Source organism: Pteropus vampyrus, unplaced genomic scaffold (assembly GCF_000151845.1).
Source record: "Pteropus vampyrus isolate Shadow unplaced genomic scaffold, Pvam_2.0 Scaffold170, whole genome shotgun sequence".
Taxonomy (NCBI): Eukaryota; Metazoa; Chordata; class Mammalia; order Chiroptera; family Pteropodidae; genus Pteropus; species Pteropus vampyrus.
Window position 1 is genome coordinate 3,831,311 of NW_011888951.1, and position 18,368 is coordinate 3,849,678.

General features: G+C 32.9%; 1 protein-coding gene across 11 annotated transcripts in view; it reads left to right on the top strand.

The window, feature by feature from the left end:
- The window catches only part of ZCCHC11 (zinc finger CCHC-type containing 11), a 101,912-nt gene that overhangs the window by 17,760 nt on the left and 65,784 nt on the right, over positions 1-18,368 (top strand). For all 11 annotated transcript variants that reach the window (XM_023536787.1, XM_023536783.1, XM_023536786.1 and 8 more), the window contains exons 3-4: positions 12,147-13,030; positions 16,899-17,062. In XM_023536787.1, the coding sequence (XP_023392555.1) occupies positions 12,241-13,030; positions 16,899-17,062 (954 nt within the window). In that variant the 5' untranslated portion in view covers positions 12,147-12,240. The remainder of the gene's footprint in view (positions 1-12,146; positions 13,031-16,898; positions 17,063-18,368) is intronic.

The window sequence follows — 18,368 nt, forward strand, 5'->3', positions numbered from 1 at the left end:
ATACCCAGAAGTGGAATTGCTGGACCATATGGTAGTTTCATTTTTAATTTTTTGAGGACCCTCTCTCCATGCTGTTTTTCATAGTGTCTGTACCAATTTATATTCCCACCAACAGTGCACAGTGGTTCCCCTTTCTCCACATCTTTGACAATACTTATTTCTTGTCTTTTTATAATAGCCATTCTAACAGGTGTCAGGTGATATCTCATTGTGCTTTTGATTGCATTTCCCTGTTCATTAGTGACATGGAGCACCATTTCTTGTACCTGTTGGCCATCTGTCTGTCTTGGAAAATTGTCTATTCAGGTTCTCTGCTAATGTTTTGATCTGATTTTTTTTTTATTGAGTTGTATGGGTTCTTTTTCTATTTTGGATATGTCCCCTTATCAGATATATGATTTGCAAATATTTTCTCTTAATCTGTAAGTTGCTTTTCATTCCCTTGATGGTTTCCTTTGCTGTGCAGAAGCTTTTTAGTTTGACGTAGCCTCACTTGTTTATTTTTGTTTTTCTTGCTTTTGCTTTTAGTATCATATCCAAAAAAAATCATTGCCAAGAAGGATGTTAAGGAAGAAATTTTAATTTTGATTAAGTTGATAAAATCCAATTTATTTTTTTCTTTTGTTTTCTGTGCTTTTTGGTGTCATACTTTACTGTTGCCAAACCCAAGGTCATTAAGATTTACAGTTTTATATAGTGTGTGTGTGTGTGTGTGTGTGTGTGTGTGTGTGTGTGTAGTTTTAGAGTATAATGTATAGTTTTAATATAGTTCTTAAATTTAGGTCTTTGATTCTTTTTTTATCCTTTCGTTGTTTCTAAAAATATAAGTATATATATTCACTTTTTACGCAAAATTAGCATACTACAGACCTCTATGTATATTACTTTTTTCTCTTAACAGTATATCGTCACTATTACTTCATAAAAAATAGAGACTTCCTCATTTTATTTTACAACAGCATAATGTGTTTTATGGTGTTATGATAGTTTTGCTACCAATTTCTTATTGGTGGTCATTTGAGTTTTTCCAGTCTTATGCTTTTACAATTGTAAAGCTTGTCTTATTTGATCCATTTTGAGTTAATTTTTGTAACTAGTATAAGGTCAGGGTCCAACTTCATTTTTCAAATGTGGATATCCAGTTTTGTTAGCACCATTTGTTGAAAAGACTGCTTTTGAAAACCCATAGTGCTGTTGTCAAATCAATTGACCATGTTTGTGAGAGTTTATTTCTGGGCTCTCTGTCCTGTTCCATTGATCTATATGTCTCTCCTTATGGCAGTACCATACTATTTTGATTATTTTAGCTTTTTTTTTTTTTTTTTTAGACAAGGCTACCCTTGGTTGACCTCACAGATTGCAAGGACTTTGTCAGCTTACAATCTCTTATTTTTTACGCCTTCCTGGGTGGTCTCCCATCCAGGTACTAACCAGGCTCGACCCTGCTTAGCTTCCGAGATCAGACGGGATTGGGCTTGTTCAGGGTGGCATGGCCGTAGACTAATTATTTTAGCTTTGTAGTAAGATTTGAAATCAAGAAGTGTGAGTGCTCTAACTTTTTCTAGATGGTTTTGACTATTCAGAGTCCCTTGAAATTCCATGTGAATTGTGGGATTTTTTTTTTCTTTTAAAAAATGCCTTTGGGATTTTGATAGTGATTGCATTGAATCTGTAGATCACTTTGGGTAGTATCGGCATCTTAACAATAGTGTGAACAATGTAAGTTATTGACAGTAACTTAAATGAAGAAAATGAGTGGATTAGTATACAGTGGGCTGCAGTTCATGAATTCTGCCCAGTCTCCAGCTTTCTGCAGCTGAATAGTTTTGAGGATTCTCGAGCTTAATAACAATACTCAAGGCGTGGAATGATGGATTAATTCTTTTAAGTAAATGATAAACACTGTGAAAGGTGTGTCTTCCAGCCTTCCATTTCCTTGGATATGTAGGTTATTTGAGCTTAAAATACTTCCTGATTCCCACCCTCAGTTACTGGTTACCCATAGGCAGTGATCAGAGTTTGAAAAAGGGAACTGCAAGGAAGAGGTAGACAGAGAAAGGAGACTGGAAGGAATCTATGAATACAGAACATCGTTACATTTATTTGTCTTTAATGTGTTTCAGTAATGTCTTGTAGTTTTCAGTATACAATTTTTTTTTCCCTGCTTGGTTAAGTTTAAGTGTTCAATTATTTTTTGATGCTATGTAAATGATATTGTCTTCTTAATTTTTTTTATGGATTGTTCATTGCTAGTGTGTAGAAATAGACTTGATCTTTGTGTGCTGATTCTGTATCCTGCAGCTTGCTGAATTTGTAGCTCTGTTTTATTGTGTGTTCTTTACGGCAGTGGTCCTCAACCTTTTTGGCACCAGGGACTTACGCTCTCTTATGAAGATTTAATGTCTGATAATCTGAGGTGGTGATAGCGCTGGAGAGCTGCAGCAGATACAGATGAAACTTTGTCATTTGCCTGTGGCTCTCCTCCTGCTGTGTGGCCTGGTTCCTAACAGGCCACTGAGTGGTACTGGTCCTTGGCCCAGGGTTTGGGGACCTCTGCTTTAAGGTTTTTTTACATATAAGATAATGTCACCTGCAAACAGATAATTTTACTTCTTTCCAATTTTGTATGCTTGTTATTTCTTTTATTTTCCTAATTGCTCTGGCTAGAACTTCTAGTACTGTCAAGTAAAAGTGGTAATCCTTTTCTTATTCCTGATCTTGAGGAAAAAGTTTTCAGTCTTCGAATAGTGAGTCTAATGATAGCTGTGGTTTTCTTTTTTCTTCTCTTCTTCGCTTTTTCTCTTTCTTTCATAGATGGCTTTTATCATGTTAAAGGAGTTCCTTTGTTGTTAGTTTATTGAATGTTTTTATCCGGAAAGGGTGCTGGATTTTGTCAGATATTTTTTTTCTTCATCAGTTGAGATGTGTTTTTCTTTTCTTTCAATCTATTAATGTGGTATATCACATTGATTTATTTTCATATGCTGTTGAATTTGGTTTACTGGTATTTTGCTGCTGATTTTTGCACTTATTTTCATAGTATCAGGGTAATTCTGGCCTCATAGAATGAATTAGAAAGTGTTTTCTCCTTTTCAGTTTTTTTGGAAAAGTTTGAGAAAGATTGATGTTAAATCTTTAAATATTGAGTAGACCATTATAGCCTTCAGGTTCTGGGCTTTTTGTTGTTGTTGGGAATTTTTTGATTATTGATTTAATCTACTTGTTTTGTTGTGTGTTCATATTTTGTATTTGTTCTTGACTCAGTTTTGGTAATTTGTGTTTTTAGGAATTTGCCCATTTTATCTGGGTTACCTCGTTGTTCATAGTATTCTCTTATAATCCAGATTTTTAAAAATCCTGTGAAATATTACTTTATCTCCATTTAAAAAAATTGGATAAAATATACATTGTTTTCATTTGTCTCAAGGTATTTTCTATTTGTCTTTGTGATTTCTTCTTTGACTCATTGGTTGGTGGATTGCATTTTCACATATTTGTGAATTTTCTAGGTTTTTTTTGTTATCAATTTGATTTGTAATTTTATTCTATTGTGATAAAAGATACTTGGTATACCTTTAGTCTTTTTAGCTTTATTAAAGCTTGTTTTGTGTTCTAATAATGGTGTATATCTTGGAGAATATTTCTTGTGCAACAGAGAAGAGTATGTTCTGCTGATGCTGGGTAGACTTCTGAATATGTTAGGTTTATAGTATTCAAATCCTCTATTTCCTTACTGATTTTGTCTCATTGCTCTATTAATTATTGAAAGTACGTTGTTAAAGTCTCCAGCTATTACGAAAATGTCTATTTCTCTTTTCGGTTCTGTTAATTTTTGCTTCATATATTTTGGAGTTCTTATTAGGTGCATATATGTTTATAACTTCTGTGTTGAAATTTATCAATATATAATGTCATAACTTTTGTTGATTTAAAGTATATTTTGTCTGACAATTATATAGCCACTCCAACTCTTTGTTAATTATTTGCATTCAGTGTTTTTTTCTTCCTTTTACTTTCGACCTCTTCTCTTCTTTGTAACTAAAGTGAATCTCTTGTAGATAGATGATAGATAGATGTTATATTTTTTAACCCGATTTGCCAATATCTGCTTTTAATTGGAGAGTTTAAATCATTAACATTTAAAATAATTACTGATAAGGAAGAATTTACTTCTGCCATTTAATTATTTTTTTCCTGTATATCTCTTATCCTTTTTGTTTCTCAGTACCTATATCACTGCCTTTTTTTTTTTTTTGCATTCAGTTACTATTTTAAAAAATAGTGTACAACTTAAATTTTCTTCTTTGTTCCTTTTGAGTATCTTTTTAAAAGTTATTTTCTTAGTAGTTGCTTTGGAGACAGTGTAAGTAGTATCTGAAGTTTATGACAGCTTAGTTTGAGTAATACCAGTTTAGATTCAATAATATATAAACACTGTCTCTACATCTTTGTTCCCTCATTTATATTGTTTTTGTCTCAGATTACATTTTTATACATGTATGCCCATTAACATAGGTTTATAATTGTCTTTTTATGCGTTTGCTTTTTAAATCATGTAGGGAAAGATTTACAGACTAAAAGTACAGTAATACTGGCTTTTATATTTACTTGTGCAGTTACCTTTACCAGTATTTTTTATTTCTTACGGCTTTGAGTTACTGTCTAGTGTCCTTTCATTTCAGCCTTAAAAACTTCCTTTAGCGTTTCTTGTAGGGCATGTCTCTTGGTAATGAACTTACTTAGCTTTTATCTGGAAACATCATAATTTCTCCTTCATAAATGAAGGATAGTTTTGTTTCAAGGCTAGAGAATACTTGGTTACAGTTTTGTTTATTCAAGACTTTAAAAATGTCATACACTGTCTCTGGCCTCTATGGTTTCAGGGGGAATCAGCTGTTAATCTTACTGTGGATCCTTTGTGCATAAGAAGTCACTTCTCTTTTTCTGCTTTCAAAATTTTCTCTTTGTCTTTGGTTTTCAACAATTTAACAATAATGTATTTTGTGTGGATTTCTTTGAGTTTATTCTACTTGGAGTTCATTGAGCTTCTTGGATGTGTATAATTGTGTCTTTCATCAGATTCGGGAAGTTTTTGGCTATTCAAATATTTTTTCTGTCCTCTTTCTAAGACTCCTGTTATGCTAATACAGGCTGCAGAAAAATTTTTTTAGAAAAACTATTAGTGTTCTCAGAAATAAGAGGTGATAACTATGAGCCAAGATCAGAGTGATAAAAAGAAAAAGATCAGAGAGTTAGAGAGTCCTTAGAAATGAAAACATGATAAGTCCTCTCCTCCCCTCTTCTCCTTCCCAAATGTAGAAGGGTTGGAAGATAAAGTTTAGAGAATCACCCAAGAAGGAGAACAAAGAGATGGAAAATGTAGAGAAAAGGTAAGATATTTGGAAGATCAGTGCAGGAGGCTTAAAGTGTAGTTAATAAAAGCTATAGGAAAAGAACAGAGAAGATGAAAGGAAAGAATTTATAGAATACATAATAAGAAACAAATTTCCAAAAGTGGAGAGCTTGAGTTAGAAATTAAGAGCGGTTGAATGCTCAGCGAAATGAACGAATATCTGCAATAAGGCTTATTACTTGGAAATTACAGAACACTGAGTCAAAGAGAATATCCTAAACATTTCTGTAAAGAAAAAAACAGTTTGTTAAAAAAAGGAATGGCATATTTTTCTCAGTAGTAACACTAGAAACTAGGAATCATTGAAACAATACCTGTAAGATTTTGAGTGAATGGTTTCTAACCTAGAATTTAAACCTAACTAGACAAAATGTGAAGATAGAATAAAGATATTTCAGACATGCAGTCTTAATAAAATTTACCTTTCTGAATTCTGAACAAATTGGGAGAGTTAAGGGAAGCATATGGAGACCGGAGTATCATTTTTATCATGGATAAGATTTACTTTGGAGAATGGGACTTACATTTTCAAGTGTTTTGCCAATATTTATTGCCAGCATTAGGCGGACTTACCCACTCAGGCAGAGGCAAAGCTGAACAACTACAGGCCCTGTGATAGGATTATACCTGTTAATGTTAGAGTATGAATGAGAGAATGGAATTTTCTTTTCTGTGAATAGCTGGGTGCAAGCAGGAAGGAAAGGGGAAGATGGTAAGTTTTGCCCAGGTCATTTTTTTCAAACTTAGTAATGAAATAAGTTACCCCATCTTGTTAGGAAAGGAATGAATTACAGGATAATAGATGATCCTCTCCATAGAAAGAAATGGCAGAAGTGGGGCATAATTATTTTCTTCAATAACTTTCATGTTTATTTTCTTAGGAAGCTACTGGAAGATATGCCTCACCAAAAAGAAAAGAATAAATCATGGAAAAGGAAAAATAAAAGAGTCAGTATGAGAGAGTGGATAGAATTAGTGGGATGATAGCGAAAGGAAGTCTCAGGGTGACCACTATGGTGAAGTGTAGTAGTGACCAGAAAATGCCAGACAACGGGTAGTCAATGAGGGAACAATGGAAATAAGAACATAGATTACTTCATGTATCTGAATGTTTTGAGACTAGATTTGCAATCTGTCAATGAATTATTGATAGGTATATTAAGAAAAATGAGGCAGTGATTAATTCCAGGTAAAACCGAAAAATATACCAAAAGGAAATTGTGATTATAATATATATTAATTCAAAAGTCTAGGCTGCTGTGACAAAGAGATCCAGTAATTCAGTGGCTTAAGAAACAAAGAGTTTTATTTCTCTTTCATGTAATATAATTGATAGGTGAGTGGTCACCAGATTCAGATGAATATGAGTGGTTTGTTTTGTGTGGTCATTCAGGGGCCCAGGTCCTATTGATGATGTTATCCAGACAAAAGTATGACCAAAGCTAGCAGTGTGAACTTTACCTGGGCATTTGAGACTCACTAGTCTGGATTAGAACGTAATTGTTGGTTATGTATTTGAAGATGAATGATGATCCAATGAGGGGAGGAGGCATAGAGGAGTTAAGAACTTGATCTTAAGGTTATATGTAATTTACATATAAGGTTATATGTAATATGTGCTTTAGTGTAGTATTTGACTTAGCCATGAATAATATTGACATGTCATATTAAAATTATCCTTGGGGGGTGGGGGTGGGATGGGAACTATGTGTGTGTATAATTCCGTCTGTCTCTAGGGGGAGTGTTTGAGACAGTCAAATCTATGTCTTCCGTAGTAGGAAATCAGAAGATCATATCTAAAGCTAATACAAAATAAGTATCAGTTTAAGAATGCAATCTAAAAATATGGAGATAAGTCTCAGAAGAAACAGCTAAAAGAGTTGGAAGTAGTTGCTTCTGACGAGGGAGATTGGTAATCAATAGGAGAATACTGTTTGCCTTGTAGTACTATTGCCTTTTGAACTATGTAATTGTATTTGTTTTATAAAAAGCAAGTTGCAAAAAAATCCCTGTGGTCCAAATAGGAAGTAAACACATGAAAAGTATTAAGTGCTAAATGCTATGAGAAAGGTAAAAGCAAAGTTCGTAGAAAGAGGTATACTTACCTGAGCCTAGCCTGGATTAGGTAGAAAGGTAGGGGATGGATTAGGGAAAGCTTTCTGGAAGAGACATTTTCTAGTTACATTGTAGACAGTATAAGTAATGATGCAATTAAACATTTTTTAGATTTATAATATATACATTTAAAGTGTGAACAATTAAAACTAAGCTAATTTTTCATTAATCCACTTAACAAAGTTACTGCTGTCTACTTTGTACTAGGCACTATAGTAGGCTTTGAATATATAGTGGTAAGCAAAATCAGCAATGGTTTCTTACCTCTTGGAATTTACAGTCTACTGGGGTGACTGACATGAATCAAGTTCTTCATTGTGTGTAAGGTTGTGCAGGAGAATATGGTTTCTCTTCACTTCTACTTTCAGAACCACTCCTTAGAGCAGTAATTCTTCAAGTGTAGTCCCTAGTCTGTACACATGGGCATCATCTGGGAACTTGTTAGAAATGCAAATTCTTATGCCCCCATCCCAGACAAGTTGAATCAGAAACTCTGAGAATGGGACTCTCCAGGTGGTTCTAAGGAATGCTAAAATTTAAGAACTGCTGCCTTAAAGGTAATATTTTAAGCTTGGTTTACCACTACTAGTATATCAGTGTTAAAAATAACCAACTGCACATGCCAGGTTATATAATTATTAAGCATTTAATAACTTCAAAAAATTCATTTAGAATTTATTTATTAAGCACATACTATGTATAGCAGTTCAGTCTTGAGTCCTAGTTTATGTGGACTTCTTTTGCTTAGCAAGCTTTTTTCCTGTAGGAGAGCATTGTTTACAAATGCTGCTTTTTTTTTTCTTTTTATTGAGATTTGTGTATATCGTAAAATCATTATCACAATAAGTCTAGTTAACATCTGTATAAATGCTGTGTCTTTATAGAGCCTGAGAGGTCCTGGGTAATTTTCTATAGCTTGTAAAATTATCAGAAGCAATATAAATTAGCATCACTGTGTTTTAAGAATTGCATAGGATCATAATATTTTACTTGAAGTAGACTCTAAAGATAGTCTCATTTAGCTACTCATTTTATAGGTTAGAAATCTGTGATTCAGAGAGGGTCATTGTCTTCTCATTCAGAATCACTCAGTAGCTGGTGGATCTCAGTGCTTGGAGGCCTTGGCTGAAACTGGTTCATTATTTATCTATTTATCTATTTATCTATCTGTCTGTCTATCTATCTATCATCCATCCATCTATCTATCTATCTATCTATCTATCTATCTATCTATCTATCTATCTATCTATCTATTAAGCGGTAGACGTTCCTGATAACTTTCTATAATTATGCGTTACAATAGTTTCCCTGTTATGTCCCATGGAAGGGTTACTTGAACAGTAACTATTCCTGTGATTAGCTTCTCCATTAGTTATGCAACAATTTTTAGGTAAACTTTCTTAGCGAGTGTAACCAAACAACTTTTTTAAGTCTCAACCCCCAGAACTTGTAGGCCAGTCTGCCAGTTGAAAGATGGGTTATTATAGAAAGGTATCAAAAAACTTCTCTTTAGGGAATTCCAATTTCTGCTAGATGCTTTGCAGCAGGAAAAGACAGATGTGAAGCCATCAGTCTGGAGGAGGTATTCTTTTAATTGCTGGTGATTGTGAATATCTACTAAGTATTCACAACCCCGATTTACATATAGTATAATATAGTCTAGTCTAGTCTAGTCTAGTCTAGTCTAGTCTAGTCTAGTCTAGTATACAAGGTATTTCTAATATTGAAACGATTTAACCAAATGCAGTATCTTGTTTACAATTTGTGCTGTCTGGTAAATACACAGTTATTCCTATTATATTTTAGGACAGAATGAGTTCTGACAGATTTTAGTGTTCTTACTGTCTTTTTTTTTTTTTTTCATTTAACGTTTTTATGATAGACATTGTAAGAATTCAGGGAAGGTAAAAGATGCTTAGAACTAAAAGTAAGAAATAGACTTAACAATTTATTTAAAAATGAAATGGAATACATTCTAAATGCTATTGTTTTCTATATTCAAACACTTAAAGAAATTCATTAAATTTTTTTTTGTATTTTCTTGATAATAACTGGTTATTTTAGGCTAGAATCTCATTTAATACTTATTTACCACATTCTAAAAATATAACCAGAAACTAGAAAGCAGGTCTGACATTATTATTTGGTTCAACCGATTTTGCTATGAGTGTGTATTGGGAAGCAGTGAACCTTATTTTCAAAATCCTATCTCCTCAGAGAGAACTTCATTTAACTTTTTTGGAATTATAACTTTTTTGGACATTTTTGTAGTATTGAAAGCTTTAAAGAAAAATATAGCATTTTTCTTGCTCTAAAATTGCCGCACTTTTTTTGAGGCAATAAGACATTTGTTACTCTTATAAGAAAATATGAGGAAGACTAGAAAATAAATATACTATTTCTTTAGAACACATTGTTCCTGTTAAACATTTAAGCATACTTTTAATTATATGAAACAAATTACTCTTTAAAGTGAAACCTAGCAATTTTCTGAGACTTGAACTCACTAGCATTTATCTATATTAAGTACATTGATTTTTAAAACATCTTTATAGCTTTTATTTGTATATACAAACTTGATTTATAGAGTTTTTTATTGGGTGAAGGAATAGTATGTACACAAATATTTATAAACAGAATTGTGAATCAGTGTTAATATTAATGACCTTTCTCATAAGATGACATCTGTAAAACTATTGAGTCATTATGGTAGAATTGTATTAGAAAATTTAAAATATTTTGGTTACTAGATTAGGTAAAACTAATCTTTTAGAAATAGAACTCATTTTTATTTTTAAAATTAGGAACCTGTGGCAATTTCTACCATAATTTAGGTATAGTCATATATTTAACAGCTGTTTTGACAATTATTTTAAACACCTTATCAAGAATAATGAAAGAAAAATGTGGTAATTAAATAAATTCAGATATTCAAAAACCAGGATATTTATTAGATAAAAATGTTACAGCTTTTTACAGAAATAAATGTTAGTAAAAAAAAGAAATTAATAGTATGGTTAATGTTTTTAAAAATCTAGTGTGATTTTGGCTTAAATTTTGATTATCATAATTTCTTAAAATGATATTTTGTAAAATAATTTAGAAAGAAATACCTAGTTTTTTTTTTTTTAAATAAAATAATATTAATCTGGACAGAGAATGTAGAATACCGTATTACAAATAGGAATTATAAAAGCCAGGTCTAAGTCAAGTAAGATGTTTTGGAGGAGACATAACTAGATATGTTTAATTAATTTTTCCCCCTTTTTTGGAGATAAACGGCATAATCAGAGATAGTTAGGTGTAAATGACTTGTATTCTGAGCTTTTTATTTTAGGTAATATTTTTGTGTTTCTATGATATATAGTTACATGATTTCAGTCATTTGACTTCAAAATTTATAATTTAACAAATTAAGCAAGTAAACTCAAAGGTGCTACACATGCAGTTTGCTTTTGCTGATTCTAATTTTTATTTATATTATTAATCTTTGACTCATAGGCCTGAATTTAAGGCATACAGGGCAAAGTGAACAGCAAAGAAATCCGGATTTACATATAATATAGTATACAAAGTATTTCTAATATTAAAATGACTTAACAAAATGCAGTATTTTACTTATAATTTGTGTTCTTTGGTAAATGCACAGTTTTCCTATTTTAGGACAAAATGAGTTCTGACTGATTTTTTAGTGTTCTTCCTGTCTTTTTTCTTAACATTTTTTTTTTTTTAGAGCAGTTTTAGTTTTGCAGCAAAATTAAGCAGAAAGTATAGTGCCCAGTACTCCTTTCCCCTACACAGGAATAGCCTCCCTTACTATCAACATCCATTCACCAGAATGGTACATTTGTTACAGTTATGAACCTACACTGACATGTCATTATCACCCAAAGTCCATAGTTTAAATTAGGTTTCATGGTTAGTGGTATACTTTCTGTGTAATTTGACAAATATATAATGACACGTGTCCATCATTATAATATCACACAAAATTTTACTATTATTTAAAAATTTTTTTTGCTATTTTTTTACTATCATTTATAAATTTTTAATGCCGGTACCTATTGATTTTTAGATTTTTCTTACCTCAGAAGAATTTACTGAAACTGCTTTGTATTTCAGAGGTGGAGAAAGTCTGTTGACATTGTGTCCCCATGTTTATAGAATCAAGTAGATTAGTGGTACTGTTTAGCAGGAAAGTCATGTGGGTATGATCTTACCATTTAGGCTCTATAAACTGATTTCCTGTGTTGCATAGAGTGTAGAATTTTCTTTTTCTTGTATTTTCTTTGTTTTTCTTGTATTTTCTTTGTTCCATTTCCTTTTATGTTAATTGTGGAACATCACAATTATTTCCCTTGTAGTTGTTCTTATTGAATAATATAAAACATTTTACTAAAATTCCCTTGTTTTGATGACATACTGCCTTAATTACATTAGAACTTTCTTTATGAGCATTTGACTATTATTTACTAAGTAGGCTTTCTTATATTTCTTAAACTTTTTTTACTATTTAGTTTTGAGAACAAATTTAAAAAGTTTTCTTATGTCTCACCATTTTTTAAAAAATGCTTTTGTATTTTAAATAACAGATTTTTTTTTTTTTTTAATTCAATAGTTTGCTCGCCTAAACTGGATTTGAAGCAATTCGAACTGCTGGAGATCTGCCATTTTACAATAACACAATTGGAAAGAAAGCAGGTTTTCAAATAATGGAAGAGTCTAAGACCTCTAAAAATGAAAATCATGAACCAAAGAAGAATACTTGGGCTGTTTCTGAAGAAAGCAAAACAGTTAAAGTTATAACTAATCAAACTTTGAAAGCCAGAAATGATAAATCCATAAAAGAAATTGGGACCAGCTCTCCAAATAGGAATAGTAGTAAAAAAAATAAGCAAAATGATATTTGTGTAGAAAAAACAGAAGTTAAATCATGTAAAGTAAATGCTGCTAGCGTTCCAGGTTCTAAAGATTTGGGGTTAGTTCTTCGAGATCAAAGTCATTGCAAAGCAAAAAAGTCACCTAATTCACCAGTAAAATCAGAAAAGCTATCTGTTTCACAGGCAAAAGTTGAAAAGGCATCCAGTTTACAAGCAAAAGTAGAAAAATCACCAAAGTCACCCAGTTCACCAGTGAAAATAGAAAAGGCATCTAGTTCACTGGCAATGGTAGCAGAAAAAGCACTTAGTTCACAGAAGAAAGCAGAAAAAGCACCCAATTCTCAGATGAAATCAGAAAAGGTTCCCAGTTCACCAGCAGAAGCAGAGAAAGTGCCCAGTTTACTGTTGAAAGAAAACATGAGACAGGCAGAATTACAGCACATTGGAAAAAAAATTCCAATTTCCTTTACTTCTCTGGACAAAGTGAATATTGATGTCATAGAGGGAGAAAAATCTGCTTTGGAAAACTGTCCACGATCTCAGAAGCAACAAACATGTACAGATAATACTGGTGATTCTGATGATAGTGCTTCAGGAAATGAAGACATATCGGATGATTTGAGTAAGTACAAATTAGATTATCCCACAAGTCACATTTTTGGAGGGATTTTCCTGTATTAATGTTCTTTAGATTATCCCCAGATTGATTTTAACTAATTACAAAAAAGACATTAATAATATGGCTCTTTAAGCTAAAAAAGAACCTCTACATTTACTATGGTAGATAAAAAGCCTGAGCAAATATAAATTTAGTGGCTCCTATAGTCAAATATGTTTGCATCCCGCCCACCACTCTTTTTTGCCTTTTTAAAGTATACAATTTTGTGGTTTTTAGTATATTCACAAAGTCGTGTAGATATTGCCACTGTCTCATTCTTCCTTTTCATTACCCCCAAAAGAAACTCCATATTCATTAGCAGTTACTAATTACCCCTTCTCCTAGCCACTGCCAACCACCGATCTACTTTCAATGTAGATTTGCCTATTTTACATAAATAGAATCATGCAACCTGTGGCTTTTGTGTCTGGCTTTTTAAATTTAGCATAATATTTTCAAGGTTCATCCATGTGGTAGCGTATATCAATACATTATTCCTTTTTATTGCTGAATAATATTCCATTGTATGGCTATATCACATTTTGTTTATTCTTTCATCAGTTGATAGATCCTTGAGTTGTTTTTTATTTTTTGGTTATTATGAAGAATGCTGCTATGAACATTTGTGTGGATGTATGTTTTCATTTCTCTTTGAGATAGATACATAGATTGATTTTATACATATATATATATATATATATATATATATATAGGCATGAAATTGTGGAGTCATATGGTTTTTCTAGTTAAAGTTTTTTGTGTAGTATAACACGTACAAGATTTACCATCTTGAACCATTTTAAAGGTAAAATTCAGTGGCATTAAGTACATTTACAATGTTGTATAACCATCACCACTAACTAATTGCAGAACTTTTTCATTAGCCCCAAAAGGAAAACCTATACCCCATTAAGAGTCACTTCCTATTTTCCCCCTTCCCCCAGCCTGAGACAACCACTAATAGGCTTTCTGTTTCTGTGTATTTCCTATTCTGGATATTTCATAGAAACAGAATCATACAATATGTGTTTTTTTTTTGCGTGTGTCTGGCTTCCTTCTTTAAACATATTTTCAAAGTTCATTATGTATATATCAGTACCTCTTTCCTTTTTAAATCTGATGCTTTAGACTGAATTGTGTCCCCTCAAAATTTCTGTGTTGAGGCCCTGACTCCCAATGTGATTGTATTTGGAGATAAGAGCTTTCAGGAAGTAGTTAAGATTAAATGAGGTCATAGAGTGGAGTCCTAATCTGATAAGATTGGAGGTTTTATAAAAAGAGGAAGAAGAAGATCTTTCTCCCTGCAAACTGAGGAAAGGCCTAGTGAGGAGGACACAGTGAGTAAGAAGGTGGTTGTCTGTAATCCAAGGAGAGAGCTCTCACCAGACGGCAACCCTGCTGGCACCTTGATCTTGGCCTTTCTTGCCTCCAGAACTGTGAGAAAACAAATTTCTGCTGTTTAAGCCATCCAATCTGTGGTATTTTGTTATGCGGATATGTCACATTTTGTTTATTCATTTATTCAGTGATGGACATTTGAGTCGTGTTGACTTTTGACTATTGTGAATAGTATTGTTATGAACATTCATATACAGGTTTTTGTTTGAATACCTGTTTTCAGCTCTTGTTTTATGAGAGTATTAATATCTCAGGGAACTAGTGTTCTGTGGAACAAAGTTTGGGAAACTCTACTTGATGTTATTTAGTTTTGATGTTTATTTTAGAAAATTAAGTGATTTTATTTTTTTAACTTAAAGATATATAGCTTTCTCTAATTATATTGGCAGAAATGATAATTTTGCAGGATTTGCTGATGTTAGTTTCCTTGTGCAAACCAAATTGTATATATAGAAGAGAAGTTTGGGATATTGCTTTGCTAACAGTGCTTTTTTGTGAAACGTAGAAATAAAACTCAGATTTCACCATTTCTTTTACAGTTCTGTCGTAAAATTATTGAACTATTTCTTTGAATATTAGGACACAGTTGCAGATTGCTCATGGTGCATTATTGTTCCCCTGGCAATGATTTAAGAAGCACTTAGCTAACCTACTGACACTTCTATTTGAATCCTTTTTAAAATATCTTTATATAAGAGTTTGCCTTTCTGTTCTGTGCTCTTGGGTAGGAGCCACATCACCTCCAGCGGCATACTATTCTTTGATTAGAAAATTAGATCAATAGAATTGACCGTCAGAGTTCCTTTAGATGCATGCAGTTGGCTTTTGAAGGCAGAGTGGGGAGATTTGTTGATTATCTATGAGCATTTACTTTTAAAAGTGCTTTTAGATACATCCAAATTTATTTAACACCTATTATTTAATTAATTATTTTATTCATCTGTTAAGTCAGATGTGGTCTAGGCATTGTTTTAGAATCTGAAGGTACAAAGTTAAATAAGATCTAGTCATTGGCATCAAGGAATTCATCTAATGTAGGAGATAGATAAATGAATGTAAATTACATTGCTGTGCAAATGTGAGATAATAGAGGGTGCTATTATAGACTATAAAGAATGTCAGTTGTCTTCTGAAACAGGTGACACTTAATTTGAATTTTGCAGGACAGGTAAACATTACTAGCTGAAGTGGGGAGGGCCTTGTTGGTGGAAGAATCGGCGTACATAAAGGCATTGAGATTTGAAGTAACTGATCCATTTTAGCACATTTGGTATGAATGAAGTGAAAAGTGTTAGGGCAGGATGTAAGGCTACAGATACAAACATTATAGCTCTCTTTCTCGAGGTCTTAGCTTAAAGTTTCAGAGATGCCTTCCCTGACTCCCATATCTAAACTTGGTCTCCCTCTCAGTTACTTGCTTTTTTCCTTTATAACTACGGTCCCCCAATCTTTTTGGCACCAGGGACTGGTGCTCCTATGAGAATATAATGCCTGATGATCTGAGGTGGAGCTGAGGCAGTGGGTGATGTTGGCGCTGGGGAGCGGCCACAAATATAGATGAAGCTTCTCTCGCCTGCCGCTTACCTCTTGTTGTGTGGCCTGGTTCCTAACAGGCCACAGACCTGTGGGTACTGGTCCTTGAACTGAGGGTTGGGGACTCCTGCTTTATTTCACTTACTACAACTTGGAATTGTTGTATTTATTCTGTTTACCGCCTTCATGAAGGCAAGGACTGTGTGTAATACACTAGAGAGTTTAAACTTTATTCTGAACTCTTTGAAAGCCTATAATCATTTCAAGCAAGAGAATAACACGACTCGATTTATATTTACAAAATCTCATTGGTGGTGGAATCTACTATATTCCAGGTACATATTGTTAGGTGCTGGAAATGCAAAGATGAAAGCACATAGTCTATGCCTTAAAGAGATTACAATCTAGTTAGTAGGTAGAGTAGCAGAGGAAAAATACTGATGTTATGAAGATATCTATGAGTTCAGTGAAAGTGAAGAAAGAAGGATCCTGGTATGGATTTGTGGTCTGGAGCATATATGTTCTTTTAGTTGCTACTGTATAGTGATAAAGTCACTAAAGTGACTTTAGTTAAGTGACTAATCTTTTGGACTTAAAAGAGCTTTTTATCATATTTACTTCAGAGATTCTACAAGATGGTTATGTTAACCTTGCATAGTGAGTCTAAGTCCTATTTGTCTCTTGATAGATTGGAAGAACAAGATAGGCATTTGACCCATGCAGTTGATTTTTCTTTGTGACTTTTGATACCATGTGCATCTCTTATACTTATGTTTTACATAGATATGCCAACTTACACAACCAAGGAAAGAATATTTTTTTTGTGTATGTATTAATCGAATGTTTTTCTTTAATTTACTAGTTCTGATGATTGTAACTAAGTGATTGCTTCCTTTTCTAGGTAAAATGAAGAATGATGACTCTAATAAAGAAAATTCTTCAGAGATGGACTATTTAGAAAATGCCACTGTGATAGATGAATCTACATTGACACCTGAGCAGAGGCTAGGCTTGAAACAAGCAGAAGAACGCTTAGAAAGAGATCACATCTTTCGACTTGAAAAAGTAAACTATGTTGTTTTAGTTATTTGGAGGAAGATGCATGTCTCATAACTTTTCTTTCCCAAGTACAGTTCTTTTTATTTTTCTTCTATTCCTAAAGCTGAGATAGCATTTATCTTTCTTTCTCTCTTTCCTTTCTTCTTCTCTCTTTCCTCCTTCTCCCTTCCCTCCTTTTGTTTAGCACATCCTTATATTTGTGAGTCTGACTTCATTCATTCCAGAGGTTCACAAACTGTGGCCTACCCTTTTATTTTCTTGTATGTGTGTTTTGTTTCTTTTAAATCGTGGTAAAACATACCAAGCCCCTTGTTTTTGTAAACAAAGTGTTATTGGAACACAGCTATGCCCATTTGTTTACATAGTGTCCATGGCTGCTTTTGTGCTATCATGGCAGAGTTGAGCTGAGTAGTTACTACAGGGACTATATGGTCCTCAAAGCATGAAATATCTACTATTTACTAAAGCATGAAATGTTTACTGAAATATTACTTTGGGAGAAGTTTGCTGACCGTTGATTTACTTACTCATCAGATAGATCCTGGGTGCTTATGTTCTAGGTAACGTGTTAGGCATTGGGAATATATTGGTGAAAATGGCACAGTTTCTACCCATTATCAGTTAACAGTCCTTTTGGAGTCATAGAAATAAATTAGAAAATACTGCATACTGTTTTAGACTTCTTCCTTCTCCCCTTGCTTTTTTCTCTTCTCCTTTCCTTTTTTTTCTCCCATGTTTACTGAACCTCTATGTGTTAGGAACTGTTCTAGCTATTGGTATCTTGAGTACTAATTAATTTCTTAACCTAGAAATACACATTCCTAGCCTTAACAATAAAAATACTGTGAGGTATTGAAGGAAAAAAATTATAAATTAATCCATTCACAAATAGGTACTTGGGATATTTGTGAGTATGCATGTAAGGAAATAGGTCCTTTCTCTTGATAAATAATGAAAGAAAGAAATGGTCAGATTTTGTATAGTTTAAAAAAGTGAGTTCATAGCTGAATTGAAGAAAGCAATCCTGGGTTATTAATAGAACTTATGACAGAGTAGTCACCTTATGAAAATAGAAAGGAATATCAAACAGTAGAGGCCTATAGTAGAAGACAGAGTTTGAGCTGTGCAGATAGTCTCACGAGACCGTAGTTAGAAGTCTTTTTTGCAATTTGCTATTTTATTTAGTTCTGTTTTTCACTTTCTCTTTCTTAAGCCTGGAATTAGTAGCTATTCTGGATCTGCATTGTTAAGATAAATATTGAGTGAATTCATGTGCTGTGATCTGGTGATAAAAAGTTGAATTAAGGTATGC